The following is a 27,060-nucleotide window of genomic DNA, read 5'->3' on the forward strand; positions in this document are numbered from 1 at the left end:
CTTTGTTCTACACAGTCTGTTGAGCAGTCTAGGATGTCGCTTATTGGGAAAGGGCTTGCCTAGCATGCAGGAAGCCTCTGTTCGCTCCCTAGCCCTGTGGACCGGTTAACCTGGTACCCAACAGGGGGTGAGTAATGCCCCCCAAAGTGTGTTGGGCAGCCTCAGTGGCTCCCAGTAGTTTGTGTCTGGAACTAAAGCATCGGTTCTCGTGGAGCTGCGGGCAGGACAGGTGTGAGCCACTGTGGGTGCTGGGAACCAAACCCGGTCCTCTGCAAGAGCAACCGGGGCTCTTCATCACTGAGCCAGCTCTCCAGCCCCACAGTCCTTCTTTATTACCTTTGAAAATCCTCTGTGGAGCTGGCGCCCACCAGTTAATAAATCATTTGCTTTATTAGTTTGATAACAGATGGACACAGTTTTCTAAATTGTCCCTCATTTACTCAGCAGTCATTTAGCACAGGCTACTCGGTGCCTCTGGACATTAGGTACCTGTCCAAATAGAAGTCAGAAACTGCTAAGGAGTGAAACTCCAGGGGTTCATCTGAATAAGAGTGATTACAAACTCAGTCTAAGGAACCTGAAAACCAGTAACAGATTCCTCGAAGCAGCATCATCGCTCCCCTTCCTTCCATTACTTTAACTGGGTCCCCTGGTCCAGAATTATCAACCTTGGATTATGAGGTTTGAGGAAATGGTGGTTTGGTGGTTGTTTTTACAGGATTTTCTTTTTTTCTTTTTAGAAACACAGTTACTAAGCAACCGCTGTGACCTGCTGCTGCTCGGTTAGAGTTCAGTGGGCAGGGTCACCTCCAAAGAAGGCAGTTCATAGACAAGAGCAAAATGCTTGCAGATAGATTGGATGCCATTTTGCTGCTCCTGTTCGGAGTTTGGGGGTTGTGTTGTTTTGGTGAGGCAGGGTCTCATTCTGTACTCCAGGCAAGCCTGGAACTTAGGACACTTCTGCCCTACCTAGCCTCCTGGGGCCTGCGATTACAGGTTGGAGGCACTGTGCTAGACTGGTTCCGGGTTCTGTGTATAGGTCTTTGATTCATCATCAACAAGGAATTGCTGTCTGGTCAGATCTCCTGCCTGCATAGTTCTTCCCTGAGTGAGCGAGCCAGAAGGGAGGGCCTAGAAGGAAGGAGCAAGAAATGATCCCTGATCAGGGAGGGTTAGAGGCTAAGCCTGGGGTGAGGCCAGTATCCTGTCTCTCTGAGCAGCCCAAGGCTTCAATGACAAATCAGTCTCCACCCTCTCCATTTAGATTAGGACGTCTTATTTATATTGATGTGCTGCCTTGTAACTCGCAGAACAGGGACAATGTCCAGCTGCTTTGCACCCCCCCCCATTTAATAGGTGAGTCAGTGACTCCACTGCTTCCTCCAGAATTGTAGGGACCGGAGTAAGTAATGAGGACAAATCACCATAACACTCAGTGCGTGATGAATGAAAGAACACACGAATTTAACCAGTTGGCTTCATTGAAAGCCCAGTGAAGAACAAGCAACTTTGAGAAGAGGGTATTTCCGTGACTTTTAACTCCACTCCCTCCTCCCCTTGGCTTCTTAGCATTTCCCTTTTCACCCAGCTGAAGGTCAGGTCGCTTTGCCCAGGGAGCGGAGGGAGGGGAGGGGGAGGGCAGGTGTTGGAGCAGGTGTTGTGTTTTCTCCCACAGAGTCACCCCGACTAGGTGGGGTTGCTTCTTGCCAGCCCCTCTGTGGGGCATAAAAATGCTTTTGTGGAAGTTTTTCCCTGAAAGTGTTTGTAAGCAGTTGTCCAACCTTCAACCTCCAGCAGAAATTTTGACTGCCTTTAAAGTCAGCTTGTCACTGAAATACGCCTTGTTTTCTGCCATTTCTCTAGCCTGTGCCTCTCAGTATACCCCATTTTACATAGCAATTATAGACCTGGAAAATGTTGTGTAAGGAGACATTTAGATTTAATGCTTGACAAATGATTGCAGTTAGTTTCTTTTTAGACTTTGTACTGGGATCCACTATCTCCCCACTAAAAAAGTCATCCTGGGAAAACTGTCCTCCTTACCTAACAGTGATTGAATGGCCTCTGGTCCTTTCCAGCCCCCCGCCCTGCGTCTCAGGGCCATCTGTTCTCCGCAGTCCGCTTTTTGGGAAAGTCTCCTTGCCCATCTGCTCTCCTTTGGCCTTAGTGCCTGCTCTAAAGATTTATAAAGGCTGCCCTGGAACCTCTTTCCAGTTGTTATTTTTTAAGGATCAGTGAGATTTTGAAGCAGATAAAAGCAGTTTCCATTTTACATGCCCAAATGCAACTCTTTTTTTTTTTTCTAGGTGCTTTTCCCCCCTGGGGTGGGGGTTGGTCTGTCTTTCTCAACTTGGGGGAGGGACTCTGCTTATCAAAGCAAAGATTCCAGCTCCCTGCTGCTTTGAAGCCAAGTCCCCGGGCTTTCTGGCCGCGGGTGTGCTGGCCCAGGGAGCTCCTTGGTTCATTCTTTCCTGTCTTTCCCCTTGTCTCCCTGACAGAGTACAGTCGCTTTGAATCCAAGATACATGACTTGCGAGAACAAATGATGAACAGCAGCATGAGTTCTGGGTCTGGGTCTCTCCGAACCAGCGAGAAGAGGTCCTTGTATGTCAGGTAAGTCGCCCCTCTGAGCACCAGGCCCAGCCTTTCTTGTCTAACTGGTAGGGTGGGGATTGTGTACTCCCTGCACTAAATCTACACTTTGCACTGTGTGCTCAGGCTGTGCATTTTATGGTCAGTATCTCCTCCCTTTTGTGAACTGGTTTCTTCCTCTTCGCTCATGAATGAGTCAGTACGGGAAATGTTCAGTTTGCTCTAATTGTACGACTATTAGGTGATTGTTGCTAGTCAGCATTCAAATAACACTTGAATATTCAAAGCATGTTGCTTCCAATCTGTGCTTTGAGGGGAAAACTTAGCATCCCCTTCCACTTCCATATATATATATATATATATATATATATATATATATATATATATATGATAGACCAAGGAGCCTATCAGTTATCACAGTGTTCTAGTACAGGGTCTCTTAAGAGACCAAAGAGCTGGCAGGTTGCCGTCATCTGGATATTCTGCTATGTCTCTATCCCCCTCTCTCCACCCGCTGCATGTGAATCATAGGACAAGATAGTGTATGCTCCCTAAGAAGGGAAAGGCAGGGACAGATGATCACGTTGCACTAACTGATAAAAGCTATGTGATGGCATTGTCAAAGACTGAGCTTTTTACCCTTGAGGGGATCCAAGTACAAAGCCTCAGTTGGTAGACTAGTGAGGGGACACTGAGCTTTTCTTAAAATTAGAGGTAGTTTCCTTCTTCCTGCCCGGCTCTTGAGCAAAACTCCACCAGTCTGGCCAGCAGTACCTTGTATCTCTTCAAGGTCAGACACCTTACAGGAAGGTGGTGGGGTTACTTCCCCGAGCCAGAGGTAGTTCCATGCTTAGTGAACTGGTTGAACATTTTATGGTGGCCTCTGCTACTTGCTGGAGGCGGGAAGGAGAGGCCAGTTGCCTGGTAACATGACAATTACTGTGTCCTTGGGGTGTGAAATGACGGGAGCTAGCTGATGTCAATGCTAATTGCAGTTCTCACGTGCTGGCTTTCCGTTTTCCAGTTGGTTGTCACTGACCCTGCTGCAGGGAGTCAGCCTAGGGAGCACTTTGTGCATCTGAGGCCTACTAGAACCCTCTGAGCTCTTTTCTGAAGTGAACCCTGCACTCTCCTCTTTGTGGGTGGAGAGCATTTGCTGCATTCGCCTCCTGCTGGCAGCAGAGAAGGGTAGAGAGGCTTGGCAAGGTCCAGCCAGCTTTCCGGTCTCCGCCTGGAGAAGAAAGGCCCGTTGGTGGTCACTAAAGCCCGGGCTTGGGATCTACGACATGGACAGTGGGTCTCTGACGGGGAGGCACCATCATGGGCTGTCACCCCCAAAGTGGGTAATACTTATGTGACTTGGTCAGGATTGTTCCGTTCCGTGCTTCCAGCCCCCGCAGATGTGGCACTCCAGTGTGCGTGGGAAGCTCTCTTTAGGCAAGACAGTTCCTTCAGAGAGCTTTATTTTTAGATCTCTCCTCTCCGCCTAGCCTCTGCTAGTGCTGCCCCTGCCTGGGTAGGGGAAGCGGGCACTGGCTCTTGATGTGGAGCACCTTTCTGTGGCTTGGGCAAGGTAGCCACTCAGCTGGACTCTGGGAAGGAAGGGGAAGCCTCTCCTTCTAGTGAAGCCATTTTATGTAACCTGCTCCTAACCTTGCCTGGATAACTGTGTCCTCTGAGGACAGTAGATGTGGTTTAGAATGGAAACCTGCTTGTGATCACTAGATGCAGCCAGGGGAGAGAGAATGTCTTATGGTTCCAGCTGGGAGTGGGAGCCCTTTCCTGGGTTAACCCCGTGGCCTGCTCTCCTCTGTCCCTGCTGCAGCCTTTATAGTGTACTCCTGGTTCTGGTTCTTCTGTATGTGAACACACTTGTCTCTTTCATGTGTGGCGGTGGTGGTGAGTGGGGAGTGTGTTGGACCTTGAACTTAGGGCCTCCCACATGCTAGGCAAGCACTCTATCACTCAGCTACATCTCAGCTCCTTTAAGTTATTTGTTTTAAGATGTGCATGGTCTTACTAAATTGCTCGGGCTGGCCTGTAAAACACTTTGTAGCCCAACACAGTCTTTGAATTTATGGTCTTCTTGCCTCAGCTTTTTGAGTAGTTGGGATTACAGGCCTGCACAACTAGTTTCAACTTGTTTCTTACATTCTTAAAAAGAAAAAAAAAAATTCCATTGATACCAACAATTCCTTAAACGATTACCTCTCTCTCTTTCACTGAATTCTGTGGCAGGAAACACTAGTTCCTTAAAAGATGACTATGACTGTGTAGAAAAGCAAGTCCTTTAGTCAAACTGGACAAATGCAGGCTGACACAGAGGAAAATGGGGTTCTTCTTGGTGTGTAGGCCAGGCTGACTGCCGGTGACCCCAATATCCTCCTGCCTCTGCTTGCCCAGCACTGGGATTGCAGGCATGTGCTGTCCTGCCTGGCATTTTTATGCAGGTGCTGGGATTGAACCCAGGTCCTCATAGCAGGTACTTTTCTGACTGAGCCAGAGCCCAGACCCCAGAACGGGCTGCTTCACTGTTCTTCGTGTCCAGAATGCACTGGTTAGGCAGTGTTGCCCCCGTGAAACAGGAACAAAGGGATATCATTTGCAGAAGCCTATCCTTCTAACATTCAGGCTGCGACATTTGGGACTTAGCTGTCCTCTCTGCTGCCACTTCTTCCAATCACTTTTGTCAGTGACCTTACATGACACGAGCGAGCACTAGCTTTGCAGCCTGGTGATCGGACTCCTGAGCAGCCCAAGAAGGCTCCAGAGGGACATTTGTCAGGGATCAGCAGTGATCTTGTGGCCATCACATTCAGTGACTGGCTCACTGGTTCTTCAACCCCAGTCCGACCTCTTTATCACCTGTGTCTCTGCAAAGTTCTTGCCTTCTGCTTTAAAAGCTCTGTCTACCTTGCTAACTGTCTCTAAACACCTCATTGGCTCTCATCCTGAGATGGCAATACCTTTGCTTCCCACAGCTTTACATCGTATTGTTGTACAAATGGCAGCCTTGATTTTTTACCAAACCTCAAGCCTACATCTCAGCAACCTGATGGACATATTCAGAAAATAAAGCTGCTCACCTCATGCCTCCAACAAACTGGACTCTTCTCCCTCCCTCCTCCCAGCTTTCCTTAAGTTAATTGCCTTGCCTTGTCATGTGGAAAAGGAATTAGATTTGTTCTGTCACCCAAGGCATATTTCAGTTCAGTGTGAGGAAGAAAGAGCTCATAATAAAAAGGCTGAGAAGGATTGGCTGCTGTTTGAGAGAAGATACTTGATTTTTTTGGTCACTGAAGGGGTTATACAAGAGCCTGGGTGACCTTTTGCCCTGGGCGTTGCAGAGAGTTAAAGCTAAGACATTATTCTGTGCCTGTTCTGCTTAGAAGCTTTCCATAGTACACTGGCACCTTCAGCTTCAAGAGAACCATCATCACCATACAGCATGACCTTTATTGTTGTTTTTAAAATGTTTTTTAAAATAATACTATATTACGATCCCATTTTTGCATATGAGGAAACTGAGGCTTGCCTCAGACTGCTAAGAAGTTCCCAAGTTGGAATGTGAACTGAGTTGCACTGACCTTTAATGAAGTGTAATTCTTTCAGTGTTTCCCCAGCCCACTGACTGATGGAAGTTGGATGGCGTGCTGGTGAAAATATATCCCTAGCTACCTCTTGTAGAGAGGTTCAGGTCACTGTGCATAGTGATTTTTTGGTTGTTGTTGCTATTGTTTGTTTGGTCAGTTGGTATTTCCCTCTTAGTACTCAGGGTTGATTGAACCTAGGGCTTCACACATGCTTCCACTGGGCTACATCCTCAGCGCTCTTTTTTCCTTTTTTGTTTCTTTTGAGAGAGTCTCACTGTGTGAACCAGGCTGACCTCAATCTTGTGATCCTCCTACCCCAGCATCTCAAGTAGCTGGGATTACAGGCCTATGCTACCAGGTCTGCTACAAAATGTGTTTTTAACAGTCAGAATGCTCAAGAATGGCCACTTTATGCCATGATTGACGCTTATTTTGACATCAGTGCAGCAACTAAACATTCTGTTTCCTGGTCTGTGGAAGGCAGTCGCGCAGAACTAATAACTTGAGCCTGATTGCTGGGGTAGATTCAGGGAAGCGGGCCTGGTTCTTGTCCTGGCTCCCCTCTATTCGGGGTGATGCAGCTGGACTCTGCAGTTCGGGGTTCAGTTTGGCTGCTCTTTCCCCTCTTGACGCTTTCCTTTCCCTTTCCTCGCTGCTCCTCTCTACCTCCCCCCAGATTCTAGCTCTCTCTTGTTTGCAGAGCTATTTTAGAGGAGGCAGTTCCTCTCATGGCTGCACTGGGGTGGTAACTGTTCTGACCAGAGGGGTGATGGGAGTTTTGAAGAGGGGAGCAGGAGGAAGAAGGAAAGATAACAGTGTTTGGGCACTGCCAGTTGTTGGCTCTAAAGCCACCAGGAACTTAGTGAGAAAGGCCTGTCCTCTCTTTACCATACTCGAATCATCTCTTATTGGGTGAGTGATGAACAGAGCCTTTCTCTGTGCCCAGCTAGGGCTTTTGCTGGGCTACTGCAGTGTTTGCTGGTAGAGACCACAGAAATCACCTTTCATGCCACTGGCTCCCAGTGGCTTGGCTAGGTGTTTAATTTAGGCTATTTGCATGTGAAGCCAAGGCAAAGCTGCTGAATAGGTTAGAATTCCAGCGGTGACTTTGAATTGATAAATGAATAGATGAATGAATGACCTTGGCCTCTAAAGGTTGCCATGAGGCTTAATTGTGCAATTGTGGAAATAGCTTTTGAAAGTCTGTGCGGCCTCCTCTGACTGCATTCTTTGCAGCCTCAGGACGCCATTCTGGCAGTTTCGTTGGGAGTCTTGGTCTCCTGGCCGGCCATCTCCCAACCTTCTTCCCACTCTAAAATGGAAATCCTGTTGGGGCATCTGTAGTTTCCATTCAATGAGGTAAGGTTAGTATATTGGCTTGGTCATCAAAAAAGACCAGAGAGAGTGCTTCTTCCATCAACAGCAGGACACTTTGCACAGTGGTATTCATTGAAGCCCAGCTTGGCTTATTCATTAATAAGTTTCAGTAGTAGATGAAGATGCTAATCAGAAACTATTGACAGGCTTTACTGTCTAACAGAATTTGGGAGTGGTGACAATATTAATTTATTTTTGGAGGGCTAGAGGTCAAATATAGGGCCTCACATGTACTAGGCAAGTACTTGACTGCTGAACTGCACATCCAGGCTATTGTTAAAAGCACCAGTAATGTATGGAAGGCATCAGTGCTACCAGTGGTTGCTGGAAGTGCCTGCTTCCAAGAGCTAGTGCTAGTAATCATTCTGTTCATTCCATCATCTGCAGGGCCTGTGAGCCCCGCGTGGTCTCTTATTGTGAGTTGTTGGTCCTTGAATGTCCCTTAAGATTCCTGGTTGCCCTTCAGGGCCTGGCCCTTTTAGACAGACTAGAGATGAAGTTCCTGACCTCCTTTTTTGAAGGTGCACCAAGATGACTCTGCTGGCCACATTTGGTGCTACACTTATGAGTGTACCCATGCAAGTTTGGCTTTAGAATTTTAGGATGTTCTTAGAAGCTGCTGGAAACTTTAATTTTGTACCAAGGTCAAGAACTGATGTGTACTTTATGGTTTTCTGTGCTTGTGTTAGGTCAACCAGGCAATGGATGGTCTGTTCAGTGTTTGAATTATATGCTCCCTAGCATATATGGCATTTAGCAATGCGCCAGGCCTCAGCTGCAGTAGAAGGGAAATGCAGCAGAGCATTGAGTGATAATACTTTGAGGGATAGGCTGGGCTCATCTACCCTTCACAAGCACTCAGAAGCTCTTCCTTGGTGATAATACTATGAAAACTCAAAAGGAATCATGTGAGAATTAATTGCAATAAATAGAAATTATAAAGGAATGGATTAAAAGGCAGGATCACAAAACAAGGAGAAACTTGGCCTAGGTCATGGAGGATTTGTGCAGGGGACACAACCCAGGCAAGACAAATGGCCTTTCCTAGGTCAGGAGATGGGCATAATCCTGAGTTCTGTGGAAGCAGCCCCTTGCCTGTGAGGCTAGTAGTACTAAAATGTTCTTGTTTGCTCTGTGTTGGGAAACCTGCCTAACCAGTTCCCGCCAGGTAGTTGTGTTTTCATTGTATTCTGGCTTGTTAAGTTTAAGGTGCCACAGTGGCTGTGCAAGGTGCTTATGATTTCTCTGGATCTTTTATACTCAAGCCTCACAAGTTAAGATCAGAACTACAAAGACTTTCGCTAGGTAATGGGTTTGCTTAAAACTGATTATATCCTTGCGTTCCCCTCCACTAGAGAAGGGTCCGCCGAAACGAAGATGGGCAGAGTTCCTCAGAACATAACACATTGCCCCTTTGAATGGGCGTATGCAAGATCCCGTTGAGGGTATTTCAAAGGTCACCTCTTGAACAATATAGCTTCCAAGACCTTTGGAAACATTGTCTCCCGAGAGAAGCAGGCTGCGGCCTCCTTCGATGTTGGTATGCTGCAGGGCAGTCGGCCATGAGCCTCTGCACTCCTGAAGCTGTCCCTGCTCCAGCTGGTGAGGCAGCACTGTGTGTCCAGCCTCTTTGTCGTCTGCTGTCACTCTTCTCCCAGGCCTTATTGTGTAGCTTCTTCTCCAAACAATTCCCTATCTTGTCTGCTTTGACCTTGATGATTGGAAAGTTGTGGGGGTCCCCAGGATCTGCCTCTTCTTGGGGCTTCTTTGGTACACAGCCATGGTCAGAGGCTGGGAAGCCGCCTTCTGCTGTGTACACAGAGCGCTGTGGCTGTGGACTTGGGAGTGGTAGTCTTTGGTAATAAGTGGAAAAGCTTTCCCCTTTCATGACACAGTGTTTCTCAGTGACTTCACTGATCCTTAACTTAACCTCGACTTGGTGAAATTCTTTTTATTGGGCCCAGTGGGTGAAGGTGCTTCCCACTGAAGCGTGGTGACCGGAGTTTGATTGGCTGGATCCCACCTAAAGGTTAAAGCAGATAACCAACCCCACAAAGTTGTTCTCTGAGCTCCACAACGTGCTGTGACATACATGGCCAACAACAACAATGATAATTGAGGAAGAAGTTCAAAATTCATAAGTTAAAAAGGAAGGATTCAGAAAAAAGGGGGCGTTTCTCAGGCTTTTAATCTTTCAACACACCTGTCCTCAGGTAAGCTTACTTGTGTACACACACAGCGGCAGATCATTTTATTATGTCCTTCTTTAGGTGTGTGAGGACAAAGGTTTGGCTTTCTTTTTTCTTTCCTGCTGTCTCTTTGAATCAGATGTTGAGATGGTCCTGTGTCATTGAGGCCTTGCATATGGTAAGCTTCAATTCCATGACAGTGACTCGGTCTGGCTGGAAAGGGGCCAGTATCTACCTTAACTTCCTTAGCAGAAAAGTGGAGAGGAGGTGCTCTGAGGGTCTTGGAGGAAAGAGATGCTAGAGTAAAAGGCCTGTCTCTTTGTTAGAGCTCTAGGCTGCTTGGCCGCCTGTCATTGATAGAAGGCGACAGTTTTTCTTTTACATTCTGTGACAATTTCACAGGAGTGTTGGGGTAGGGGGAAGGAGAGAGAGAGAGAGAGAGAGAGAGAGAGAGAGAGAGAGAGAGAGAGAGAGAGAGAGAGAGAGAGAGATGAATTTTGGTCAGTTGTCATCCCCATTACCCTCTCTTGTCCCTTTTGTTTGTGACCCACTGAGGTTAATTATGGTTGCTTGCATAAGCATGAATGTCGAGTTATTTACTGGAGCTTGGGGAACTTATCAGTGACACAGAAAAAAAAATTACTCCCTTCTCTCCCAGCAACCATGTTAGATGTCCACAGTTTAGTATCCTTTTTGTTAAAAAAATTAGATTAAAGAAATGTACACGAGTGTTTTGCCTGCATGTATGTATGTGCACAGTGTGTGTGCCTGGTGCCTGTGGAGGTCAGAAGATGGGGTCCGGTCTCCAGGAACTGGAATTATGAATGGTTGTGAGCCACCATGTGGGTACTAAGAACTGAACCCGGGTCCTCTGCAAGAGCAACAAGTGCTCCTAACCTCTGAGCCATGTTTCCAGCCCATAGTATGCTTTTCAAAGATCTTAGAGGATCGCTGACATATTTTTAAGTGTTTATTAGGGTCTAGTTTATGTTCCTTTTTTGGCTACATGAAACATGCTATGTGAGAGATTGAATTTAATACTCCTTTGCTGTGTTCTTTTCCACATGAAAGCATAACATGATGATAATGAAAAAGTCAAGGCAATGAAGTGGTTCCCACAGGCCGATTAAGTGAGTGTCACACCCCTCAGCTGGACAATCCAGCTGCTTTTCACTGTGGCCCAATCAGATATGGATGCAATGATGACTCTTGCCAATGCCTTTTATTCCTTCCTTCCAGGCCTTTGCTTACTCTAGCTAGAAAGACCATTTTCTCCCTATTTTTACCCTTGGAAATAGTGAACCTTTAGTGAGACCCTATTCAAAAATCAATACCTTTTTATTGCTTCCCAGAGGCTTTCCACTCCCGGGGAATGATCTAGGTTTTGCTTCGTCCCCTTTCTGTGCTTCTTGCTGCATCATACTCAGCCTACTGTGCCCCTCTGGCAGAGGGCAAGTTCCGCTAGGCTATTCAGTTAAGAACAGTAGAGATTAATTAAGAACTTCCTTTTCGATCCATCAAAACTGCAAATGGAGAAAACTTAGCATAACATTCTTTTGTGCTTCTCATATTTAACACAGTGCATGCAGAAATAATACTCCAAAATGTATTTAAATAATGGAGGGACAGTATTTTCTAGACATAGCCATATGGCAAATTAGTGTGTGTATTTTTAAAGATACCTGGCTATGCCTTAGACCTCATGACATTTTTTGACATTTAAGGGTCCTGGTCTGATAGTTGCCCTATCCCACAGCGCTGACTGCTGTCCTGTATACTGCTGTGTCTGACCTTCATCTAGGACTTAGCATAACATAATTTCAGCAGGAAAAGAGGAGGAGTAGACTTAGAGAAAAAACCGTATCATGGGTTTGGAAAACAGACCAAAATCAGGACAAAGGAAGGAACTGTTGAAGGAAAGACCCAGACTCAGTAAGTGCTGGAGCTGGAAGGAAGCTTCAAGAATGTGGGAGAAATTTCCTCTTTTAGGCAGGAAAGTGGACAAAGTGAACTTTGAGGCCCCAATGTTCTACTTAGTTCTTTTCCTGTTGGCAGCCCTGATTGATAGAAAAGGAAATTCTTAATTCATCTTTTGGGTTCATAACTGCACATATTAGTTAGAATTCCAAACTGAGATATCATGTTCCTGTGTCCTTAACGAAGTTGTAGCTTAAAAGCATCGTCCATCCCTTTCTTCGGTAAAGCCTTGCTCATCGTTCATGAAGCTGTCAAACAAACTCCAGATGGAACAGGTGCTACTTTTTAATGGGGATTTGGAGTTATGTAACTTTGACCTTGTCTGCCAGGGAGCTTAGAGCCTCTCCTGAAGTAAAAGGCTCAAGCCTGTACTTAGTGGAGCTGTTTCTCAATTTTTCCTCTAATCGACTTACATTTTGGAAATTGTAAAAGGAACACATGCTGTGGTTACAAAACAAAATGAACAGTACAGCTCTTAATGTGCATTGATAAGTACTGGCTTTCTCAAAGCTGGCTTGGTCTGGGCTTGTTCCAGCTGCTTGTGTATGTTCACGTTGTACAGTGCCTGAACTTATCTCAGAAGTAGATGTCTATGAGTCTTAGTCAGATCTCCAGATAGTTGAAAATGACCAATTATTGGACTCTTGGCATCTAGAAAACACATGCGTATTCACTTTCCCTTGTTCCCCAGCTTGCTATTGTTGTCGGCAAAGGTCAAGCCCTGTTCTTTGGATGCTAAAATACACCTTGTATTTCTGCCCAGTCAACCCTGGCTTCTCATATTTTACACATACACCCTAGTCTACCTTAATTCTTTTGTTTGGCATTAGTTTTGTTTTTCATTTTTGAGACAGGATCTTCCTTATTGTCTTAGTTACTTTTGTATTTCTGCGACAAAACACCATGACCAAGCAAGTAATAAAGCACCAGTGGGGGCTTCCTTACAGTTTCAGAGGGTTAGTCCATGGCCATCATGGTGGGGAGCATGGCAGCAGGGAAGCATGGCACTGGAGCAGTAGCCGAGAGCTGACATCTGATCAACAAGCAGCAGGTAGAGAGAGCTACCTGGCAGTAGTTTGGGCCTTTGAAATCTCATAGCCCACCCCAGTTGACATACCACCTCCCACAAGACCGACCACACCTCCTAATCCTTCCCAAACAGGTCTACCAAGTGGACCAGCATTCAAATATATGAGCCTATGGGGGTCATCCTCATTCAAAGCATCATGCTGTGTATGCCATGCTCATGATTCCTTTGCCATAGCCCCTCCAGTGCTATAACCACCAGCCTGTGGCCACTACACTCAACTCCTGATTCATTTTGATATTTTTCTGCCCCCTTCTCCAAACTTCCAAACTAATGTGTGCTTAATACAGATTCTGTTCTTCCCCAATTTTGAAGCTTATAACGCCATTGTGTATTGCTCATCAGTTAGAATTAGGTTGCTCCAGCTTGTTGGTCTTTGTAGAACAGCTGACAGATGCCTGCCTTGCTTTAGGTTGCATGGAACTCAATTCATTTCAAATGCATTGAGCTCTGATCCTGTCACATAGAGCTTGGAAAAGACCCTATAGTCCAAATGCCTTATCTCCTGGCCTCTGCCTCGGCCCTTATTGTTTGGAGTGTATGGATTGAGACTTAAAGGGCTTTTTGTTAGAGCTTGGATGTTTTTATCTTCAAGTTGTCTTGACACCAAGTCTCAAGGGTTCTGTTTCTACATCCTGTCTTTCATCTGGGCTTGTAAACATTGAACTATGGTATGTTGGACTTGTAGCTTCCAACTGAGTGAGACAAGTGGGGTGGAAGTAAAGTTTTAGCACTGGTTGTTGGCCAGTCCCCTGGCCTGTGTACGTGGTTAAAGAAGAATGAGCACTTGGGAGGCAGAGGCCTGTGGGTCTCTGAGTTCAAAGCCTACCTGGTCTACATAGTGAGTTCCAGGACAGCCAGGGAAACACAGACAAATCCTGTCTCAAAAAGAGGGGGACGACTGGAGAGATGGCTCAGCAGTTAAAAGCACTGGCTGCTCTTCTAGAGGACCCGGGTTTGGTTCCGAGCATCTAAGGTGGGCAGCTCACAACCCCCTGTTCCTGCAGCTCCCAGGGATTCTGGCCTCTACAGGCATCAGCACACATTACACACCCTTTCATCCACGCACATAAATAAAAATAAAACTTTAGAAAAGAACATGAAGAAGATAGTCTCCTTTGTGGGTAGAAAAAAATAATGAAACTGGTTACTGCAGTCCCCTATTTGTGCTGGCCCCCCACACGTAGTTACTAGAGGAGAGGGTGAAGAGATTTTATTCAGGCATGCTTGTTCCCTGAACAGGAAGCTCTGGTGCACATGACAGGCTAGCTTCACCAGGAAGACCTGAACTTCGGAGCTTTGTTTTGCATTTCTTTCCAAGTCTCCTGCCATCACATCGTGCTGCATTGGAGAGGAGAGGGCAGGCAGCTGAGCAGGCCCTACTATGGCCTGCCACTGTGTGTCTAGAAGCTGGCAGGACATGGGATTTGTGAAGGAGTTTCCCCTTATGCTCCTGGGGAATGAGACATTTCTTCCTGGGGCCTGAATGCTACTGTCTCACAGAGTCTCTTCCCGGCCGTGGAGACTACTGTGCTTTTGGGGGTTGGCTCTCTTCCTCTGTCCTGGCCGACTACCAGCCTTCTAGAACTCAGCAGTGGCATGATCTCTTCACCTGTCATGTGTTTCAGGGCCCTGTTTGATTATGATCGGACTCGGGACAGCTGCCTGCCAAGTCAAGGACTCAGTTTCTCTTATGGTGACATTCTGCACGTCATTAATGCCTCTGATGATGAGTGGTGGCAAGCCAGGCTGGTGACTCCCCATGGAGAAAGTGAGCAGATTGGTGTGATCCCTAGTAAAAAGAGGTGAGTTGTCAAGGTTTTTAGCAAGGCTTTTCCTGACTTCTTGTTGTCTCTCTGTCTCTGTCTCTGTCTCTCTCTCTGTCTCTGTCTCTCTCCTCTCTCTCACTCTTTTCCTCTCTCTCTTTCTCTCTGGTTTGTGAGACAATGATCTCACTCTGTAGCACAGACTAGCCTGGAACTTTCTGTGTAGCCTAGGCTGGCCTCAAACTTGCTGTAGTCCTCCTGCCTCTGCCTCCTGAGAAATCAGCCGTGCTCCAGCAGACCAGGCTTGCTTGGTTGTCTTGGTTGGCCTGGCCTACAGTGAGTTCCTTGAGAGCACCGCACAGGCCTTGTTAGGCCTTTTAGAAAGGAGTCGGTACTTGGGGCATGGTGTTCACTGAATGAGCCAGGATGGTTGTTGTGCCCGCCACAGCCCATTGCTGAGCCCATGTGCTGGCAGTAACTGGACTTCCTGACTCCCAAACAGGGTTGAAAAGAAAGAGCGAGCTCGATTGAAAACTGTGAAGTTCCATGCCAGGACAGGGATGATTGAGTCTAACCGGGTAAGTGGGGACCCCCATCCAAGGCAGTCAGCCAGGGTATAAAGAGGGGTGAGAGGCTTGGAGTGTGGCCTGATGTGAAGGAGAACTGGGAAGCCTGAAGGGCTGTCTTTCTCAGGGGGCTGGCTCTGCACTGCTAGGGAACTGCCTGCCTTCAGCAAGCAGCGGGAGCACGGAGAGCCCACAGTTAGTGTGCGGCCCTGCTGTCGGGGGACGGGCTCAGGAAGGGGTGGGGCTGGCTGACTTGGTGGGCAAGATGAAACCACTTCCGGTGTCTCCCCGGCAGCAGACCCTGCCAGAGCTGGGGAGACCCTGGGCATAACCTGGCATTGTCATCTTGCCAAGAAGACCAGCTCCAGACTTTGTGCTTGCCTCCAGATAGGACAGGGCAAGGGCACTCTTCCACCATTTTTTGATGAGCTTTGGAGGCCAAAGAACTTGTGAAGCAATAGTGGGAAGGAAGGCATGGAGTAGATGACTGCATCAGCGCACCTTAGGGCCGTGTCTAGGAGGCAGCAGTGACCTGTATTCTGTAGGAAGGCCAGGGAGTGATCCCGGACTAGGTAGAGCATCTACCATCCCCGCCACATTCTCCTGTGAACGTGATTTTCCTCTTAACATCAACTTTCATTTAATCTCATAGACTCCATTTGTGAAAGATGGTCTTTTATTTAGTTCACCATTGTCTCCATTTTAGTTTTTCTCGCATGCTTTAAAATCCATTGTTGTTTTTTTTTTCTTCTGTCCTTCCCCTCCATCTTCATGTTCTTTCACAGTCGGTCAAAACGAAACGTAAAAAGAGTTTTCGCCTCTCTCGAAAGTTTCCATTTTACAAGAGCAAAGAAAACATGGCCCAGGAGAACAGCATACAGGAACGTAAGTAGCGGCAGAGTCCAGAGAGCAGACCATTCACAGCCCTGTCTTCTCATCCTCAGTTGCCCCTCCCCTCAGAAGGAGTTGGTGGCTGCCCAAGTGCTTGTCTGCGCACACACCTGCTTACCTGTAATCAGCATAGAACTTCGCCTGCACAGGGAGATGGTGGGGCTTATTTGTACAGCCTCTCACTTAGACTGAGTGTTGGAGGCTCTGAGGATGGCCCAGGCACCTGTGCTGGAAGTGTGAGACAGAGCTGTGCTGTGGTGATAAAGAATGGTTTGCAGCTAGTGCCAGGGTTAGAAAATGGTTTTTTCAAGAGAACAAGATCAAGGAACTACGTGTTGCTCTCCTGGCTTCCACCTCTTGTGTTTTCTTTCTCTTAATTTCATTCATGTATGTTAAGAGAAGAGCCTGTCCCTTCCCAGATCCCTAAAGTCAGGGGCTGCTTCTGGAATGCCATGTGTGTGCAAGCGTACAGGACACCCACATGACTCAAAGCATGTTATGTCAGGGTACTTGCAGAGCCAGTTACCACAAGAAAACATTCCTGTTCACATAAGTTGATGTGGACACAGTGTTGCTCAGCATTATCTAAATAAAGATTTATTGAGAAACACAAGGCTGGTTTAGTAGAACAGGCTACAACACTAGGCCTCATTAGGAAACAATTCAATCCTGCTAAATCACTTACCCTACCACATGCCTCAGAAATTAGTTGCTCTGACAGTAACCTTAAACACCATGTCAGGTTTATAGAGTCGTTTCTCATTCATGTCATTGTGAAATTGTGAATTGTAAGTGTCTCATTTACCAATCACTCCTCCATCTTTCATGGAGCAATCTTGTCATCCAGAGCTGTGGGGTCTGACAGGAGACTGACTAGTTCTGGTAGAAAATGGCCCCTAGTAGGCCCCCCTGGTTCGTGATCATGATATGTGTGGGTTGTGGCTACCTGGGGTAGCCCTGATAGAACAAAGGAAGTTTTCATCCACATGAAGACTAGGGCTTACTGCTCAGTGACAGGGGATAGAGAGGCTGATTCTGCTTGTGAGCATGGGAGTCTGAAACAAAAAGATCTGAGGTAATGTTGCCACAGTTTACCACATAAGCCCAGAACCTCCTCATGGAGCCTAGCCTGGGGAGATGTTACTGTTTAATGGCCTAGCCAGTTGGGGGTGCCCACTGGCCATTAGGGTTGCAATTTTCTGGTGCCTGTTTTCCAGAAACCCAAGTTTAGGGAAGCTTTGGACACCACACCACAGAGAAGTTTGCTTTGAAGGGCTTGGACAGATTGGAGTAGTGTGGGGGAAGTTCCCAGGGTGATGATAATGTTGTCTGCACACTTGGCAAATAGACATGTTTCCTTCATGCACCAGGGAGATGTGTTCCAGGGGCAAAGCAGAGACCTGGACGCTACAACTGTAAATTTGGTCAAAGAAGGTATCTTTAAGCCTTGGAGTGTTGCCTGTCACGTGCGATGGGGATATAGGACATAGACTACCTCAGAAAGCCGGTCTATTCCAAGGCCTTTTGGCCACAACTGAATCACCAGGGCCAGACAGCTTATCTGACATGGGCTATTCTTTCTCCAGCAGATGACTTCACCTTACTGTAGTTCTAAGTCTTCATGGGACTTTATATACTCCTATCGCTAATGCTCACCTGCCTCTGTATTCTTCCTTCCCTCGTTTTTCTGTTTTCTCTTTCCCCTGGTTCTCTCCCTTCCCCCCTCCCCTTCCTGTCCCCTTCCTGTCCCTGCTGTCTGTGAAATCAGGACTTCCCTGGGTTAAGTGACGATTATTATGGAGCAAAGAACCTGAGTAAGTCCAACCTACACACCATTAACTGTATTTGTGGCATGAATGGAGATCATGGGGTGGGGGTGTAGGGCACCTGGGTGAGAGTAGAGGGTGAGGGAGGGGGCAGTGTTTGTGAGACCCTTTCCTATGGTAGGAGGAAATGTGTGTGCCTTCAGTACCATTGTCCCTGGTATTCTAACAGATTCCAGCATTCCTGTCTGTCTTTTCCTTCTACACCTGTGAGCTTAGTGGCCCCGTAGAAGTGAGGTGGTTCTAGGTGCATGGTCAGGGTGAGTTCTCAGCTGATGTTTAGCTTCTTGCCGACAGTGGGAACCTGCTAGTTGCATCTTCTCCAAGTAACCCTACAGCAAAGAGTCAAGGTTAGGAACTGCAGCTTTTCTAGTCCTTCTAACTGGGGACCGAGTGAACCCCACATCTGAGCTGTCCCACGGGTCCAGGTGTTACCATAAGGCCAAGGCCACCTGTTGTCCCTAGAGCATCTCTAAGGGGCCAAGATGGCTTGGTGGGGCCATCCGCACCACTTAAGGGCCGTGTATAGTTAGGGATTTTATCTCAGAAAAGCTCTGCCTGACATCTCCATTCTGGAACTTAGGCCAGATTGGGGACTAGGAAGGCCTAGATGAAGGCTCCTTAGCAGCCATCCTTGCTGACTGCGGGTATCCACATGACAGCCTTCTGGGTGGGTTCTGTCCACATATGTTTTCCCTCAGTAAAGGATAAAGGTGGAAGACACAGGAGCTGTCCTTGGGGCTATGCAGGGCCGAGCAATGTGCGACAACTCAGCAAGTCGCTGGGGACGTGGGCACAGCATATCATGGTCCTGGCTGAAACGAGCAGCATCTCTCCATAGTTTGGTGTGTCTGTGTCTCATTTCCATTTGCCTGCTGTTCTTTTGAGAGGGCTGCCATGTCTGCCTCCTGTGAATGCGGCTCTTCGCTTGAGCTTTCTCCGCCCACACTCCAAGATGGGCTGGTCCCAACTGTCTGTGATGTGGGGGGGGGGGCTGCCTTGTCTTGCAGACAGTCGTACTGCCTTGTTGTCTCTCTGTATTTGACATGTGTTTTGTGGTGGATCGAGGCATCCCCCCTCACTGCTGAGGCCAGGCTCTCTTCAGCAATGGTAGAAAGAAGGTTATGGGTCCCACCGAAGGCCAGAGTAGTGTTCCTGGTGGCTGTTCCATCATCCAGTGATGAGCCGCTAAGTTGGAGAGTGTCACCCAATTCTGTAGTTTTGGTGGCTCTGTCTTGGGAGAAAATGTGTGAGCAGCAGCATGCCTGGGCTTTTGTCTTTGACTGTCCCTATTTCTTCCCTGCCCATTGGCCTTGGGAGATGAGTTCTGAGACAGGATTTGGAAAGCATCCAAATGACCTGGCTTGATTCAGATGAAAGGAAACAAGGCTCCCCGTGCCCATAGAGGGACTTGGCGAACTGAGTGGGCTCTGGGGACATGGAGGAGGTGGCCAGCACATCAGGATTGGAGCTGTGCTTCCCAGTTGGTTGCCTGGATGTGGCAGGCCTCCTGTGGCCTGCCTGACTTGCTTGGCCGCTCAGTGTCTCACTCCTGGCGCATTTGAGGTTGTGCTGCATGGGACCTCTCAGCGGTGTGTTCTGAATTGGAGTCTCTTTCTTGTTGGCTTGCAGAGGGAGTGACCTCCAACACCAGTGACAGCGAGAGCAGTTCCAGTAAGTGTGTGTCATGCCCCCTGTCTTGTAGCTCCCCCATGTCTCCCAGCCATCATCACGCCAGTGTCGCACCGCTGCCATCCCCGCTCAGAGGCTGCTGCTCCTTTTAGCCATGTACACTTGGAGCCCTGGAGATGCTGTGGCCGGCTCATTCACTTGGTTGGATGAAGTTTGTGAATTAGAGAGAGACTAAGCCCCTTAGCTCTGGCCAGGACCTGACTTGAAACCGTCCCTGGGGTATTGGGGGAAGGGTGAACTGCCCGTGATCAGGTCCCTGCCATGGGCATGTAGGCTGTTGAGACTGCCAGGGTTACAGATTCGTTCAGAGACCAAAAGTAAAATGGCTCCCGACTTCCATCTGCCTTTTCTGGGCTCCTAGGACCACTTTAACTTCTGGCTGGGTTACATAGTCAGGAAGGAATTTCCCAATATGCCTTGGGAGTGCCTATGACTACAGCATTGAAGCCACAGTTCAAACCTCCCAAGCTTTGGGAACATTGGCCTTTGAGGAGCTGCAGTGACTAGAGGTCTTAAATAAAAACTCCACCCAGAAGTCTCCTTCCCCACCAGAGAAGCCCTGTAGCAAGTATCCTGTGACTCCATGCGGACTGCGGACGTCACTGTCTCTCCTAGTACTGCTGGCAGCTAGCTTGGGGGACCATAGGCACCCAGCACCGAGTCTTGGCAACTGTTTTAGGAAGACTTCATCATTGCCAGGTTGTAGAGGGGCGTCCACCATGAGCAGAGAGCAGGCTCAGCATTGCTCTTAAAGGGCACTGGGAGCTTAGCTCAGATGTGCACCACTTTTCTAGACGTTACTTAGAGGTGTGAGGTGGGCAAATCAATAGACCCTTAAAGGGGCAACGTTGGGCTGCAGCTTTGGGATCGGGCTGAGAGTCTGGACCCGGGTAAAATGACTCTGGTAAATGTGCTTCAACCAGCTGGAGCTTCTCTGCGATTCTCTTCAGAATAAGGGGGCCACTGGACATAACCAACTAGTACCTCTCAGAAGTAGTTCCCTCAAGCTTGGGGTGCTTTGCTGGAGACTTCTCGGCTTCTGGGTCTTGGCCCATAATTGGGCACTCCTTCACTGACTGAAAACAACCCAGCCCACGGCTGGTGAATGGCTTCTTAGCCTTCTTGCCAACAGACAGTGATAGTGTTTTGTGGTGGGTGTGGGGTGTGGTGAATGCTGCATGCAGACGGTCCCGTCATCAAGTGCTAACGTGTTCCCCTCTCTCGTTGCAGAAGGACAAGAGGATGCTATCTTGTCATATGAGCCAGTGACACGGCAAGAAAGTAAGCCCCTTCTGAGAGTCTCGCCTGTGGGCCAGTCTCCCAGTCACGGGGCTCAGGACAGAGGGTAGCTGAGGGCCAGGAGAGGAGGAAGCCTGGCCCGTCCAGCCATTGGCTCCTCCCTAGCATCACTGGGCAGATGCCACGCACACACCTCTTGTGACACTTTGGCCCACTGCTAGGAGGCCTTCCAAAGGGCGGCAGATTTTCGAGGAAAGCATTTTTGAGGCAGCTGTTGCTGTAAAGGGGGAGGGCCTGTATCCTCCCCTGGGTGTCTGCTTTGCAAGAGCCCGTGTGGAAATGTTTCCTGAATCTGTTGGAAAGGGGAAATGCTTCTGATTTTTCAGACTTGCCTGAACTTAAGATTGTCAAATTTAAAGGTTCTTTGAAGTCTCGACAGTTAAAAGCCAGAGACTATTGGAGTGGCTTCACCTTGTCTGAGTGGTGGCCACCAGCCTCTGTACGCAGAGGTGGGGCCGGCTGCCCTGTGGGGCCTCTGTTCACTATGTTGTGCTCTCCCTCCCCAGTTCACTATGCCAGGCCCGTGATCATCTTGGGCCCAATGAAGGACCGAGTCAATGATGACCTGATCTCTGAGTTTCCACATAAATTTGGATCCTGTGTGCCACGTAAGAGCCCAGGCAGACCCAGAGGAGTGAGGTTTGGTACTCTGGGAAGTATGTACTTTAAGGAAAGGGTCTAGGATCGGGGCCTTTGGGGACTTCCTGTAAGAGAGTAAGTAGCCCCAGTTGTCCCCAGAGTAGATGGACCTGGTCGGGTGGACATCCAACCTGGCTGCTTGCCTTATGCTATGGAGTGAAAGTTTGGGTGCTGGTGGTCAGGAGTGAGTTTACAGTGGGGAGGCCCATCCTTGTTTTGGTTGTAGTTTCTTTGTGGTGCTGGGGATTAAACCCAGGCTATTGTACACAAAGCAGTTTGAGGGATGCTTTGTTGGGGTTCCCGAACTCCCACGCCTACTTTTGTGCCCTCCACCAGGCCATGTCTTGGGAAGCCTCACCTGTTTGGCCCATGTTAACCTCAGGCACCCTGTATGTAATATCTGGAGTTTGGAAGAGAAGTAGGCCAGACAAAAATCTTCCCAAATGCTCATTCTCATTCATCTGAAAAATTTGTAGTGGCCTTGTGCCGCTCCTGTGAGAGAGAGTGAAGTTGGCTTTTATAACCCAGATCATTGCCTTTGGGGCACACTACATTTCCGTTCTTTTTTCCTCTCTTCTTCCCTCCCTCCCTCCCTCCCTCCCTCCCCCCTGCAGACACCACCCGGCCTCGGCGTGACAATGAAGTCGACGGGCAGGATTACCACTTCGTGGTTTCCCGGGACCAGATGGAGAAGGACATCCAGGACAACAAGTTCATCGAGGCGGGCCAGTTCAACGATAACCTCTACGGGACCAGCATCCAGTCAGTGCGGGCAGTTGCAGAGAGGGTAAGCAGAGGAGGGGCTCTGACTGCCCTTGAGCCATGGGGAAGACAAATGCGGAGGCCTGGCATCCACGCGCATTCACGTGCCTGCCACAGTGCCGAGCAAACAAAGCTCTTGGTGTCCCTCCGCGTGCCAAGCCCCCAGTCATGGCGTACGCCTCTGTTGTGCAACTTTCACTGGAGTGCCAGGCACCGGGCAAAAGGCCCCTAGGGAGCAGTGGCCTTTTCTGGTTTATGAAGCCCGTGCTCATCAGACTTCTTGTCACTGGGACAAAACAACTTGGAGGACCGAGGTTTGTCACTTGTGCTCCTGTGGGCATAGTAAAGGCGAGCTGCTTTTGAGGTGCTTGTCTCAGGTCGAGCAGGGAGCACAGAGATCCTGGTGCACAGGGAACTTCCTCCTTCCCCTTTCTGTTCCATCTGGGGTTCCCAAGGCCATGGACAGCAGTTCTCTCCCTGAGTTAATCCTTTCTGGGAAGGCCCTCACAGGCACAGCAGAGAGCTTCACTAATCTCGAAGGTACTTCTTAATCCGATCTATTTAACGATCATGAACCGTCACAGAAACAAGAAGTAGGCCCTGAGAACGTCTCCGAGTTCCCCCCAGCTTGCGGTTTCGAATGCCCTGGGTTTCTCGGTGGGGCCCTCTGGCCGGGGACGGGATGACCGACGTGGGTCTGCTTTTGCAGGGCAAGCACTGCATCTTAGACGTGTCCGGCAACGCTATAAAGAGACTGCAGCAAGCACAACTTTACCCCATTGCCGTCTTCATCAAGCCCAAGTCCATTGAAGCACTTATGTAAGTGTCCATGGGGCTCAGGTGACCTTGGAGAGGGAGGAGAGTCGACTGGTTGGGCAGGGGTGGGACCCAGACAAAGCCAACTGAATGCCTGCTGTTCCTCCTGTTCGGGGCCTGGCCGTGCTCCTCCCAGCTGGGCTTTGGGACTTGGAGGTTTTGAGGAGGGAGTTAGCCACGGGCTCTTCTAAGGGGGCTGTTGGGCCGATTTTTAGGAAATGTAGAACATTTTGTTGTGTGAATTAAAACATAGGATCTCCTTTCGAAATGGATTGCTTCTGTGTCTCTGGCAGGGAAATGAACCGACGGCAGACATACGAACAGGCAAATAAGATCTTTGACAAAGCCATGAAACTGGAGCAAGAGTTTGGAGAGTACTTTACAGGTGAGAATTCAGGGGTCCGAGTGGTCATGAGTCTGTGAGGTCAGCCAGACACCCCTCAGGGAGACAGACTTAGGCAGAGCTAAGATGCCTGGGGCCTCTGCCGTCCCGAGCACAGGCCTTTCCCCAGGCACTGAGGTTTCCTGTCAGCCACCACGTTAGCACAAGCCACTCCCAAGCACCGCTTGTCTGTTGCTTTGTTTATTGTTTTCTGGCTCTGAGAGGTGGCAGGTTCCTTTGTCTCTCTCCCTCCCTGCTTTTCCTCCTGATAGTTTTTTTTCCTTGCATGCTTTGGTGCTGAATAAATGTTTGTTGATGGTTTCTTAGTGTGGTATTGAAGTTGTCTGTCAGTCTGCCTGTGTGTACATGTCACAGGTACATGTACTTTAGCAGGCCAGTTCTTAAACGGTGGGGAAGGTTCCCTCTAAGTACAGTACTGGATGTACAGTGCAGGCGGTAATGAGTAATTCAAGTAAGTATCATTGGGTCCCCAAGTAAGGGATTCAGATGTCCTTTATACACTATGGGTCTTTGGGGTCCTTTTCGCCATCCACATCTCTGTCCTTGTTTGTCGGGATGACCCCTGACACAGCAGCTGTCATGGTCCCTAGGAGCTCTGTCTCTTGCCAGAAATTGTGGCTTTCTGCTCTTCGCCTGCATAACTGGGGTTTCCCAAATCTTTGGGTGAAGCTGCTTTAGAATTTGAGGCTGCCAGCCCATGGCAGACAAAAGCAAAGGGAACTTCAGTGTCTGGCATGCAGTGGGTACTCAATCGACATCTTTACAATAAACACAGTTCCTGTCCCCTGCTAGTCTCCCTGTCTCTGGGAGTTGACGTCCAGCCCTGGGCTCACCAAGCCAGCTACACTAGTGTCCGAACTCTAGACAGTTAACTCACGAAGTCAGATGCGTGCTTCTGTGAACGCCCAGCCCAGCCCAGGGACATTGCAGGAGGGTTGGCTGTGAAGAGACGCGGGACGGCTGGGCCTGGGGCGGGGGGCGGTTCCGGAGCACAGGGATGATTTTTCCTTCTCTTTCCACTTCAGCCATTGTACAGGGTGACTCACTGGAAGAGATTTATAACAAGATCAAACAAATCATCGAGGACCAGTCTGGGCACTACATTTGGGTCCCATCCCCTGAAAAACTCTGAAGACTCCCCTCCAGCCATTCTCTTGTGAACAGAAGAAACCAAGTCCCTCTTCCCTCCTTCCTCCTCCTTCCTGTCCCCACGGGGACACCAAATGACTACTGTTCTTGTCCCCCTTTTTAGATATGTCAAAAATTGAGTTTTCTAGTCCTGTTCTTTTTTAAAAGCTTTTTGTTTGGTTCTAGTTTATTTTTTGGGATGATGCCATCTCACCCATCATGTGACTGTGCCCATTCCTGCATGGACCTTTCCCAAGCGCTAGCACAGGTGCAGATCCATCAGCGTTCTTTTCATAACCACCCAGCAGAAGCGAAGCGAAGCGAAGCGAAGCGAAGCGAAGCGAGGAGAGGACCGGAGGACTGATGGAAAGACGACTCTGGACAACTGCACAGCTTGTGAAGTGAGCGAGACAGCCCGCGTGGGAGGTGCTCCCGGGCACTTCCACCCTGGACGGCTGCCTTGCAGCTCGGAACGGCGCAACGTAATGGCGACAGAAAGTATCTTATTTATATATAGATATATATATGTAATTTATATAAAATATATAGAAATTATTATATATATATATTATACACTCTTCTATAATATATATATATATATTCACATACATTGGGACTAGAAAATCTATGGAGACGTCCATCAGTGGTACTATGTTATTAGAGAAATGCTTTAATTTTCGTATTCCAATCAGATGACATCTCATGTCCCACCTGGTTGGGAAGGGGTTGACGACAGTACTAAGTGCTGTACCAAAGCACTCACTCGAGTTTGGTCATTCTCTTCCGAGCTAAGGTTCGCTCCAGGGGGGGCCGACCTGCAGCATGGGAGAAGGGGCTTTGGCTGGGAGCTTGCAGTCGGAGACTTGGCTGAAAGCAGAGGCTGCCCCTGCAGGGCGGCCATTCCTGTGCAGAAAGAGAGAATGAATGGCTAATGATGCTCCGGATGACATTGCCTATCGTTTTATGCCGCCTGACGTGTCTGCATGAGAGGTTTCCTTTTTGTTCATTTTTAAGCTGCTCTTAAACCAAAACCATGTTGTGCTCCTGTGTCAGCCTTTTCATTCTTCCAGATTTTACTTTTACTCTTGAAGTGAATGCGTAGAATCCTATTTGCCAGTGTTCTAAAGCTTGTGAGGTGTTGTGAAGGAGCCAGGCCTGGGGTGCAGCCGTAACTTAGGCCTGGCCATCCCGTCAACAGAGGGAAAGCAGGGGCTGGTGAGGGCAGGGAGCAGAAGCCCAGGCTTGGAGGTTACCGTGCTGGACTAGCCGCGGGTCCCTTCATGGGGCCACTGGCAGGGACAGGGAGGTGCTTGCCTTCCGGCTCTGTGCTGGGACCGTGGAAGAGCACCGGGCGTGGCCAGCCATGTAGTGAGTTGGATTTGGGTTCTTTTCTTTTGCAACTGCTCCATTTGCCCTAGCCCAGCCCCCTCACCAACAGCTGGTAGCTTACTGTTTCTTCGAGAAGAAAGTAGACTTTAATGCTGTAAATTTGAGCTGTAGAGCTAAGACTCGCTTACTGGTGAGCTGTGAAATCTTGTTGCTTTTTCCCCAGAGTCTGATGGCAGTGACTGGTCCAGGTAGTTTTCCTCCCGCCGCCAGGGCAGGCAGCAGGTGTGGTCCAGGCCCTCCCCCACCCCACTGTGCTCCTCCGAAGCCAACGTGCCTCCCTCACCTCCACACTGGAGGGATGACGCAGGGGAGAACCTAGAATTGCTTGGCCCTCAACTGGGTTAGGACCATTGCAGGTGACATGGTGTTGTCGACACTCTAAAGCATACCAGCCACATTCAGGAACTCTCTGCTCACAGGTATCCTACCAGCATCATGAGGCTAACTGTGACGCGTGGGGCCCACATTTAGGAGAAAGAAAAGGCAGCAGCTTTCTCTTGGGCAGTACACTGGATTGAAGGCAAAGAGGGACAAAGTGACAGATGACCGTGACTCTTATGGGGAGGGGGCGGGCAGGGAGTGCTGATTCTCTGATGGAAACTGACATGTCTGAACAATGCTCAGCCCTCCCTCCCAGGGAAGAAAAGCAAAGATTCAAAGTAAGCATGATAATAGTTGGTTTACCAGTGTTCCTTCCAAGGAGACATATATTTTTTAATAAATGATAGTTGCAATGAACCATGGCTCAGAGACCTTTTTTGAAGTAGTCGAGTAGGGTGGTTGGGGCCCTGCAGCGGGAAGAGCGACTCAGACCAATGTTTCCTCGAGATGGGGAAGGGGCTGGCCCGGCAGTCCTGGAGAAGAGTGTGACCCTGGGCGGTGCTGGATCCTTTGCTAAAACAAGCTAAAAGTGTCTACTTGGGCCTTACCCTGGCCTAGAAGCTGCCCTTAATACCCCCAGCTGCATAGGGGCCATGTCCTCGGTGGCAAAATGCTGCCACTTTTCTAAAAGTTAGGTGCGGTGGGAAGTGCCGCCCTAACACCGATGCATGCTACAGATGCAGCAGCCGG

General features: G+C 48.7%; 1 protein-coding gene across 9 annotated transcripts in view; it reads left to right on the forward strand.

Annotated features, from left to right (window-relative positions):
- The window catches only part of Dlg3 (discs large MAGUK scaffold protein 3), a 53,676-nt gene extending 26,949 nt beyond the window's left edge, over positions 1–26,727 (forward strand). For 5 of the 9 annotated variants that reach the window (XM_028883919.2, XM_028883921.2, XM_028883924.2 and 2 more), the window contains 11 exons: positions 2,499–2,613; positions 14,444–14,620; positions 15,084–15,159; positions 15,933–16,032; positions 19,494–19,535; positions 20,784–20,834; positions 21,359–21,460; positions 22,106–22,278; positions 22,963–23,072; positions 23,363–23,454; positions 24,498–26,727. In XM_028883919.2, the coding sequence (XP_028739752.1) occupies positions 2,499–2,613; positions 14,444–14,620; positions 15,084–15,159; positions 15,933–16,032; positions 19,494–19,535; positions 20,784–20,834; positions 21,359–21,460; positions 22,106–22,278; positions 22,963–23,072; positions 23,363–23,454; positions 24,498–24,604 (1,145 nt within the window). In that variant the 3' untranslated portion in view covers positions 24,605–26,727. Of the gene's footprint in view, positions 1–268; positions 1,521–2,498; positions 2,614–14,443; positions 14,621–15,083; positions 15,160–15,932; positions 16,033–17,806; positions 17,853–19,493; positions 19,536–20,783; positions 20,835–21,358; positions 21,461–22,105; positions 22,279–22,962; positions 23,073–23,362; positions 23,455–24,497 lie in introns of those variants that run through there. The other 4 variants (XM_028883922.2, XM_028883923.2, XM_037199397.1 and 1 more) reach the window with 3 other exon arrangements.
- Positions 26,728–27,060: the final 333 nt, after the last annotated feature.

Source organism: Peromyscus leucopus, chromosome X, assembly GCF_004664715.2.
Source record: "Peromyscus leucopus breed LL Stock chromosome X, UCI_PerLeu_2.1, whole genome shotgun sequence".
NCBI lineage: Eukaryota > Metazoa > Chordata > Mammalia > Rodentia > Cricetidae > Peromyscus > Peromyscus leucopus.